We start from the raw sequence: 11,120 nt of genomic DNA on the forward strand, positions 1-11,120 counted from the left end.
TAGACCCTTTGGGACCAACAGTAGCATCTTCTTGGTTTTATTGATCACATCTAAGTTAGTTTTCATGATAAACATATCATCAACATATAAACATATAATAACATACGCAATTTTTATTGTTTATCATATACACATTTATCACATTCACGAAGACATTTGACAATAAGGGGTCGTTTGGTTCGCAAGATTCCATCGGAATCTAAAAGAATTGGAATGATCAATTATGTTGACCAAATTATGTTCAGGCGTTTGGTTTACCTTTGGAATAGATTTAAATTCCACATATTCCACCATTCATGGATTCTTTCATTCCATCTCAAATTGAGAATGAATTCAATTCATTTCATCCTATTTTCTCAAAAGACAAAATTATCTCTATCTTCCCTACTTGATTACCCGGACCCATATGACCTCCATCTGAACCACCACCATTTTGAACCACCATCAACCACCATCATTCTGAACCTTTGTCAACCACCACCGATATGAACCTCCATCGACCACCAACAACTACCACCGATCTAAACCAATGCCGACCACCACCAATCTAAACCATCGTCGACCACCACCATTCTGAATCATCACCAACCACCATTGATCTAAACCATCGCTGACCTCCACCAATCTAAACTATCACCGACCACCATCATTCTGAACCACTATCGACCACCATCAATCTGAACCACCACACTGAATCACCGTCGACCACCACCAATTTAAACCACAGGCGACCACCACCGTTATAAAAGGGGTATTTTGGTCATTATTGTTTATTCATTCCAATTCTGAAGCTGCATTCCACCAACCAAACAGATAGATTCCACATCATTTAAAAAATCCATTTCAATTCATTCCAACCAAATGCGCGATTAAATTCCTTTCCAATTCCTTCAAAGTCAAATTCCTTTAACACATGCCATTCCTTCCAAAAAAAAAATGCGAACCAAACGTCCCTTAAGGTATTTAAACTTTTTGTTCCATAACTTTAGTGCTTGCTTAAGTCCATAGAGGGACTTAACCAATTTGCAGATCTTATGTTCTTGAACTTTTACAACAAACCCTTAAGGTTGTTCCTTATAGATCTCTTCATCTAATTCTCCATTTAAGAAAGAAGTTTTCACATCTATTTAGTGAATTTCAGAACTGTGAATTGATGTTATTGCTATCGAGGTCCTTATGGATGTGATTCTTCAAACTGGCGGGTATTACTTATAAGTAATACCTATCAATATGATCTTAGATCATGGAATATTCATTGTGAGGATATTCATCTCAAAGAAATATCAACCTTACTTTTGACTACTAATCTAGCCTTGTATTGCTCTATGGTACTATCGGGTCTAAGTTTCCTTTTAAAGATCCATTTATAGCTTAGTGGTTTGTGACCCGGAGGTAGATCCACCAAGTTCTAGATATTGTTTGGATGATTAAATCTATCTCACTATTTATAGCCTTTTCCCAATAAGGAGCTTCCGATGACTCCATGGTTGCCTTATAGGATTGAGGTTCACCTTCTACATTGAAGGCCATATAGTTCGGTACAAGGTCTTTGGCTATCCTTTCACCTTTACTTCTTCTAGGTTCCAACTCTTATTGAACCTTAGAAGCATCATCTTGAATGTTTTAAGCACGTTGATCTAATTCATCATGACTTGTTGTCTCATCACAAGCTCTTTTCTTTGGATTAGAGTTTGACCCTCCTAATCCTTGTAAGGAAATATATCATCAAATAATTCTACTTCTGCAAATTCTAAGATTGTATTGACATTTACTTCATCTACATTGGACTTATGAACAAGAAACCAATAGGTTGCACTATTCTTGGCGGAACCAAGATATATGCAATCTATGGTTTTTGGTCCAAGTTTTGTCCTCTTCGGCAAATGAACTTGACCCTTGGCCAAACAACCCCATATTGTCATTATTTTTAAGATGGGTAACCTTCCTTTCCATAATCCGTATGGACATTTATTACTCTTTTTGTGAGGGATTCTGTTACGTATCATATTTGCAGTGAGGTAAGCCTTGCCCCATAAGCTATGTGGTACTCCTGATGTTATCAACATTGAGTTGATCATATTTTTCAATGTTTGGTTTTTCCTTTCGGCTACTCGATTTTGTTGAGGAGTATAGGGAATCTTCTTTTGATGTACAATACCATGAGAGAAGCAAAATTCAGCAAAGTCATTAGACTCATATTCTCCTCATCTATCAGATCTAAGGATTTTGATCTGTTTATCTTGTTGATTCTAGACTTCGACTTCGTTTGTTTTGAACATGTTTAAAGCCTCATCTTTGGTATTGATTAGGTACACATAGCAAAAAAAATTGCAATCGTCAATAAAGGATATGTAAATAGTTTTTCCTCTGCATGTTGGAGTTGCTTTATGGTCACACAAGTCACTATGGTTTAGACTAAGTACTTCATTAGTTTTCTTAACGGATTTATGTGAATGTCTGGAGCATTTCGATTCTATGCAAATTTCACACTTTGAATTGTTCTTAATTGAACAAGACAGTAGCATGCCATGTTTTGTTATTCTTTGAAAACAATAAAAATTGATATGTCCAAGTCGAGAATGCCATAAAGCAAAAGACTAAATCATGTACATAGAAGTTGAACTAGAGATCATTATTTTATTAATATTTACATTGTCATTATGTACATTACAAGTGATTTTGAAGAGCCTCTCAAATATGTAGACCTTGCCAACATATAGTCCAGCTTTCGTAATTACAAACCTATTGGATTCAAATACAGTCTTGAATTCCTTATTGCTTAACATAGGTCTATATATTTGCTGAATATATGGAAGTGAGCTTTAGTATCACCTTTCTTTTTCCAACTCTTCATAATGGCAGGCACATAAAATACGTTTGTAAGAACAAGGTCTTTCCCGGAAGTGAGCTTTAGTATCACCTTCCTTTTTCTTTCTATCTTTGTTGTTAAAGCATTCCCCATAAACATCGATTCTTCATTACTCACTTTCTGGTAAGTTGCAAATGAGCTTTTGGAGTTGCAAATGTGTCTAGTGGCTCTGGAATCAAGCCACCAATCCATAGTGTTGATTACCAAATTTGCTTCAATGTGCGGTTTCTTGAACTTCTTCTTTTGTGGAGCAAGAGAGTTCTTGAAAGATGGTTTCGGGGCCACACCTTTGTCCTTAAACTTTTGAAACTTTCCCTTCGATGTGTTTACAGCCACAATGTTTGCATTCGGCTTAAGGGAACTAGCATTCGCTTTCTCATTCAACTTCTTATCCTCTTCAACTTGGAGTTTGAGGACAAGTTGTTCAAAGCTCATATCATTAGTCAAATGTTTAAGGTATAATTTGAAGTTATTCCATGAAAAAGTTAACTTCTCAAGTATAGACCCAACCATAAAATTAGGATTAATACCCATACCTTCCACTTCCAACTTGTGAGTAATGACTTGGAGTTCCTTAACTTGTTTGGTGATTGACTTAGAGTCACTCATCTTGTAGTGTAGGAATTTCCTACCACAAAACATTTGGAATAAATAACTTCGGTTTTGTCTTTTCTCTCTAGTGATTCCCATATCTCTCACAGTTTTTAAAGGTCGAGTGAATATCGTATAAGGAATCATCGAAAGCATTGATTTCTACAATCATACTCGTTGCTCTTCCAAGTTTCCACCTCCTTTTCAAATTGTTTCATCTGGGAGGCGGTATGAACGTTTTGTCCAAGACTCACAGGTGGTTTTGTGGGTTCGTCATCCGTTAGCACGTTGGCGACATGAAGAGTTGTTAGGTAAAACAACATCTTCTATTGTCACCATCTGAAATCCGATCCCCTGAATTTATCTTGTTTCTTCACATGGTTCTTTAACATGGATGAAGGATCCATCACAAACTTTGTTTAAGATTGTTATAACCATTGTTATCGAACCAGAAAATCTACAAATAAGTGTATATGTTGAGTGCAAAACATGTGCAATGGATGGAACATAATCAATAAAATGTGTATGTCTATATATGTGCAATATATCGTTATTCTTATCAAATAGAGTAGAGATACTAACTTGAAATCGACAACTGATGAATGATTAGATAGAGGCTTGCTATGCAGTGTCCTTAAATAGAATTTCACCCCTACTCATGTGGTAGTATCGAGCGTTCGTTTAGAGGATTCAACTATCTATTCGAGTTCTTGCATGAGAACTCAAATATGTCGAGTTTCCTTATGTGTTTATGGATCGATAGTTGAGAGAGAAACCATAGAAAAGGAGGGTAAATATGAATACCATAATATTGGAGGGAAACGAATTATATATATAGTTTTGGCAGTTAAATCGGCAGTTAAACCAATTTTTTGAAAAGTGCAGGGCTTCCTGCAACTAGGCGCACAACTTAGGTCGTGTCTTTGGTCATGCATGTCTCTCTTTCGAACTCCAAAAAGTTAAGCGGCTCTTACCACAACTAAGGCTACGTGGGAAGTCGCAGGAAGCATTGTCGAACATATAGAGAGTTACACGGGTAACCGCATGACATAACCCACATGAGAGGTCGTAGGACTCTTTGTTTCTTCAATAAAACTAGGTTTTGAGGTCAAGAGACCCCAAGAGCCCCAAGGCCCATCTTTTGACATTTAGATATATGTCAAGCTTCTCTCACTAACCCAATCCAAGTTCCTAAGATGGCCTTTTCCTCCAATTTAATAAGCCTTGTAGGATTAGCTTATTGACTTGTCCCTTTCCTTCCTATGTGGGATCAAATCCCTTGTTAAAATCATGACAATACCCTATATTTTGCATTCAAACACTAACAACGCTCCATATTTGAATAGAAAATAAGTAATACAAGAATATACTTTTCTATTCCATGAAATAAGATATGACATACATTTGAAAAGATGACTTTGAACTTGAATCTTTTATAGTGAGTACAAATCACATCTACTTTATGGGGAGTGAACACAGTCTTGAACTAACCACATTGTTTAGTAAATATATACCATAAGTATTTGTTGGTCCTGGAAAGTGATGACTTATACAGAAAGTGTTTGTAGAAGAACAGGAGGATTAAATACAAACACAACAATTTTCACTTTTTAATTTTTTTTCTTCTATATTTTGTATAAAAACAAAGAATAACATATTTTTTGCAAAAGATAGGAAGGTAAGACCTGTGATCCTAAACGATTTGACTGTGACAAATTTGTTAAATTGAAAAAAGGGAGAAAGGATGTTCACTTTTAGATCACTTTCATATCCGAAGAACATAAGAAGTTCTTCAGAGGATGACCCCAATTTTACTTCAGAAACACTCATAAGGGTGTTCTTATAAAACAGGTGAGTTGCATTGAATGTCACGTGTGGCATTTTATTGCCATCATTGCATTAAATGCTTATTGTCCAACTTTAATGTGTTTTCTTCTGATTGATTAATCCGTGCATCCTAGTATTCCTCATTTCAACCTTTGAGCTTGATGTAGACAATTTGTTAGCTTACTCCATCTTTTTATATACCGAGGGAACAGTAAAGTAAGTAAAGTACCAACATAATGGTGTTTTTATACTTGTTTAGGCTGATATGTTGTACATGTTCTTATACCAAGAAGGAAGTAAGATAGTTGGTGAACCAAATTTATTGGTCAAGTTTGTACTTCAAGATTCAGTTTGTTGGCAGTAGTATTTGTTAGATTACTAGTTGATTTTATCTTGTATTGATCTTATTTTTGGCTAGATGACAAACTAATTCGCTCTGGTGACGATTTTGACCCTACTTCAACTAGTCATCGATTTTGTTGAAGATATTCTGCTCTTGGATCAATACAGATAAATACAAGATTTTTACAAGTAAAAATCCTATATTTTTCTATATCCGAGATATAAGCTATATTTCATGTTTACGAGCTATAGATCTTTATGAAGGTACTACACTGGATATTGATTAAGGGTTGGTGAAACTAAAAACCTTTATCCGATAGGAGAATCAATCGGATTAAGATCGGATGAAAGTCTTGATGATAACCAATTGTATATAGATAGATCTAATGGGTGATATATCCAAACCTTAAACAATAGGTTCGGATGATACCATATGAGATATTATATGCAATGAAGTACATCGGATATGGTTCACAAGGTAAGCAAGAATTTTTCTTTCTAAGTGTGTGATCGGATGCTCTGAGTATAATCGGATGGTTCATACCAACAATCTCCCCCCTATTTGTTAATAATACAAATACATAGTCCTAATAAACACCTAGAAAAAAAGGGTACCAAAACTCATAAGCGAAAATTTAAGATTAAGAACTTATAAATTCAATGATCCATTTTAAAAACGTATGGGTAGATCCATATAAAGAGAAACTCTATAAACAATTCCATGAAAAGGCAGTCGACTCAAGATCAATGACGACCATATGCGGTCATTTGAGTATGTTAGAGGTTTAGGTACTCAATTAGCACTATGGATGCATTGTGCATGGTCTTGAAACTAACAGTGAAGTATTAAAGTTATTTGACAATGTAAATGTTAATGTCAGAAAATCTAAGCATCGATTTTTGCTTGACCAAATGGAGGATTGTAGAATTCAATCACATATTGTGTTCTTTTGGGGTTTGTTAACGAGTTTTGATTCAATGATCTTCTCATTTCTATCTTTCTGTCTGGATTTTTCCCAACTAAAATTAGATTTATAAAGAAGCGACATGTAGATTAACATGATACCAGTTGCTTTTTTTAAACTTTAATAATCTTATCAACCAAATTAGATGTACTAGGAACAGCCATTTGAATATCTAAGAGACAAGAGTCTTGATATATGATACTCGACCTTAGTGATATATATATGTATATATGATTCATAAAATGAAGGATGTTTGCTAATCTTGTACATGCATCTGCTCTCAAACTCCAAAAAACTAGTATGGGTTAAGATGAAATAACCTGAGTTTGGTGATACCACTTGCAAAAGAAGTTCAAACCAAACGTTAAAACCGACAAAAGGGGCGAAATGAAACCATTTTGGCCATGAGTACAAAATGTAAAATTTCCCATATCCCGTATAAATAAAGAAAAAGGACCATCTTCATTCATCCTCCTTACTTCCATCACCACTCAGATTACAATCTTAGTTGCAGATGCTTTTCCCTCTTTCTTCTCGCTAGAGCCTCCTGAATTCCAAAGAATAAGATGCACATCATTCACACCATCATAGGAACTTAAGGCAAAATTCCAAGTTCAAATAGACCTATTTACCCTCCTCCTTTTGTTACAACGGTCAAAAGCTGAAATCATACATACATACATACATACATACATACATACATACATACATACATACATACATACATACATACATACATACATACATACATACATACATACATATATGTCTAGAATCTAAGTAGTGATGGTAATTTTATAATTTGGAAAATGGAATTTCATTATTACAACATATAGAAAACAAAATCAAAGGGTAGTCTTTTATTAGAATGAAGAGAAAATAAAGATATATGGGGAACAGGTATATGTGAGGATGTGGTTGAATTGCTTACCGTTGTGCGTGGCTGAATCATTAGAAGGGAAAGACGAATTTTTGTAACATAATCGCTAATCTTGCCTCGTTAAGTCATCTAAAACAAAACCCAAGCCTGGAAAAAAGTACAAGCCCACTTAACACCAAAATAGCCCACCATATAATAGCACTATTACGGCCGCTATTTGGGGTTCGTTTAGCCAAAATAGCGCCGGTAATCGCGGGACCGCTATTTGACCACTGCCATGACCCTGAGTATATAGCGGTGCGATTAACAACATAGATACTAAAATATAAATACTAGAGTAAACAACGAATTTCGTCCCTGGAATATACGTCAACTTGAAAGGTTTAATCCATTGGCATTTCTTTGCAGTCCTCGTCCGAGATAGTCACTGAAACTCACACGGTTAATAGCTTTTCATTATATCAAGTCATGTGCACAACTTGAGGGTATTTTGGTACCTACGCTCTCTTCATCTTCAACCTCTATCATCTTCATCATTATTTACTTTTTTATAAATCAAAATTCAAAAACACTACTTCAGTCTTCCGACCAAAATTAAATAAAAAACCCAACATCAAATGGAAAGCATATTGTAAACCCAAATGAAATATATAATCACAAATCTGAAATAAAAAAACACAAATTTCTTACTCTCATCATATTCTATCAAAATGAAAATGTTATACCCTATACTAATAGTGGTGCAAGTAGTTACTGCATAAGGCGTACAAGTACGTAATGCAGAGGTCAAGTATAATAAGAGCTAGAGGACCAATAAACAGTATTCAGTTTTGTGTGGCTTAGGCGAGAGCCTTGGGAGAGTACTGGCCTCTCGAAAGCCAGCAACCTTTTAACCTTTCGATTTTTCCATTAAATCTCTCTATTATAGTTGCAATTCCATCTTATTTCTGCTAGGGTGCATCAGAAAACCCATTATAGCAAAGCAGAAACCCATTAAGTTTTTGGTTTTTGAAGGTGGGTTTGTAAATATGAGAAATGCATACGTACAAAAACCTCATTACACTTGTCCGTCTCCTACATTTCGCCCATCCATTAAAGCAAAGCAAAAAACGATTGATTTTTTTGTATATTGAATGTGGGCTCGGCCTCATCACACCTGTATTGATTATGATGAGAAGGTGAAGAATTTGACATTGTTGGCCCTGCAACTTTTGAGGAACAAGAAACAAACTCAAAGGAACAATTATTTGGACCAAGATGTCAAATCATCTTCACACACCTGCAGCGCCCCCCTCCATCGTCCTCGATTTTACAGTTTTCCATTAACGATAATGGCTTAGGGACCCAATTATCAAGGAACAATTATTTGGACCAAGAGAACAAAAAGAGTCAATCGACTAAACCTACAAGTTGAGATACAGTCCAGGGATGAAATTTGTAGCTTACTCTAGACATTAAGAAAACTAGTGGGTTCTGGGGTATTCATTTCTCTGTTAAATCAACTGACAATCACTTCATTACTCCTTTACTAGTAGAATGGACCAAACAAACTGTATTACACCCATCTAGTAGAGGATCTGCAACAGATGGAATATGAATCATTTCAACCCTTACCCACGTTCATCAAAAGATTCCCAGAAGGATAGACTAAAACAAGAACTAATGTGTTAGCTCTCACAGCAGCCTGGTGACTATACGTTGTTTAATAGAAATCCCATTTAAGTCGACTAAGTTACAACGCAAGCTTGATTTAGCATGTCAGTGAATTCAATCCTACAACTTAAGCCAACATTATATGCCTGATCATGAATCAGGTACAACTCATCTACAAATTTTCAGACATTGTTTATGCTCTATCAGACTATCACGGTACAATCCGATAATTATTGAAACCAATAAACGACAAGGCTACTATATTCAACATTCCAAAATATTGATCAAGCACAATGGTTGATGAATTTGAATGTTCTGAAATGAGATAACCAGACCTCATATAAGATTGAACTAAAATGAGCACCAATCCAAACATGAAACTAAGAGTATGCTTTTACCATTGGTAAGATTGTAGCTTCTAAGATTTTTCACATGTTTGCTCCAAACAATCAAATATATCAAATGATACATGTTCTAGCATCAACATCGGAGTGATCTCGGTTGAAAATATGAACTAACTGAGATCTTAACAGTATACCTGATTTCACACATTACTAGCTCTATGGGTGTGATTAAATGGCTTTAAAAAGAGTCACTGAACGGTTGTTCAACCAGTTACCTACTTTGATATTTCTTTGATTGAGACAGTTTGGTTTTCACCTAAGTGGGTCTTAACAGTTTAACTTGTTTTCTAGTAACTGATACAAATCATAGCCGGTCTTACAACTTTCTATAAAACTTACCTCTTCCTATAAACTTACCTTCTCGCTTCAAAGACCTTCAATAAGAACCTTCCAATAGACTCTAGAAACTTGTTGCCATTTCAACTTCACAAATAAACTTGTAAGATCAAAACATCCATCACAAAAACAAAACCTAGAGCTTACAATTGAGTTCGGCCTAAAATTGTGTAAGGGTTGTTCCAGAACTCCCATTCAAGTTTCAACTCTACCTAGAGCTTGACTGCTTGAATTCAAGCCAATTATATAATCATATAATTTCTGCGCATCGTTCATATATTTGCTCATCACAATCGACTAATCATATGGTTAATTGCTTCAAGAAAACCATAGGAACAAGGTACATGTACATAGAATGTACGAAGGAATAATTCGAACAACTAACCTGATTGGGGAAGTGTTGGAACTTCACCGTAAATTGATTTGAGTTTAGAGAGTGGAACGATAGGTTTTTTATCAGCCTCAGCCTCGGCATAGAGCTGTTGCTTCCAATCCCAAATGGTTTGTCGCATTGCTTTATTGGATTTCACAAGCGAATCCCTTTGCGATTCTAGGGTTTCGATCTGGCTTTGTTGATGGAATGATCTAGCGGTCAACCCCGCGAACGCACCCACGAGGAACACGTTGATTACGGTGTTGTTGTTTGCTGCTCTGCTCGCAAATTCCATTGCCCTCGTAGCCAACTCCATCGCTCTCGAACAAAACACGGATACACACACAGAAAGTTACTCTGTGATCTAAGGATTGAGTCCAAACAAAATCAAATAAGAATCCCCCCGAAAAGTGGTTCAGTTCCACTTAACGGTTTCAGTTAAAAGTTTGGGTTTAGGGTTTTGAAGTCTCAGTTTCAGGTTGGTTTAATCCGCGGGTACCCGTCGCCGTCCCTGATGGTAGGAGTACTCAAAAACCCTACCCAGTCGATGAATCCAGGAAATAACTCGATATGAAACACCTCGATGTTTAATTTAGAAAATTTTCAAAATGGTTGCACAACTAATTATCATAATATAAAATAAAAACTAAATTAAAAAAATACGATTTTATCATACACACACACACATATATATCTATACTATATTATAAAACATTTGGCTAAAACTCTTAAAAACTCTTAAACTCTTAAACTCGTTCATCCCTAAACAATTTCATCCCTATCCGATTTCATCCCATAACTGAATTCGTGTAACTAACTGCAGATAAACACAATCAAATACAGGATAAACATCTCATTTTAAATATAAAAAATCTAAAAT

At 35.5% G+C, this 11,120-nt stretch overlaps 1 protein-coding gene across 2 annotated transcripts; it reads right to left on the reverse strand.

Annotated features, from left to right (window-relative positions):
- Positions 1–6,784: 6,784 nt before the first annotated feature.
- On the reverse strand, positions 6,785–10,798 carry LOC112518841. Of its 2 annotated transcripts, none has more exons than XM_025126603.1 (2): positions 10,253–10,798; positions 6,785–7,141 (listed from the first exon to the last, which is right to left on the reverse strand). In XM_025126603.1, the coding sequence occupies exons 1-2, from the start codon at positions 10,554–10,556 to the stop codon at positions 7,086–7,088; spliced, it is 360 nt and encodes a 119-aa protein (XP_024982371.1). In that variant the 5' UTR covers positions 10,557–10,798; the 3' UTR covers positions 6,785–7,085. The 2 variants fall into 2 exon arrangements, with proteins under 2 accessions (XP_024982371.1, XP_024982372.1); XM_025126604.1 differs by lacking the exon at positions 6,785–7,141 and adding an exon at positions 7,628–7,901 and having other exon boundaries at positions 10,253–10,793.
- Between the last annotated feature and the right edge of the window lie 322 nt (positions 10,799–11,120).

The sequence above is a fragment of the Cynara cardunculus genome (genome assembly GCF_001531365.2).
Source record: "Cynara cardunculus var. scolymus isolate 2C chromosome LG 10, CcrdV1, whole genome shotgun sequence".
NCBI classification, from domain to species: Eukaryota; Viridiplantae; Streptophyta; class Magnoliopsida; order Asterales; family Asteraceae; genus Cynara; species Cynara cardunculus.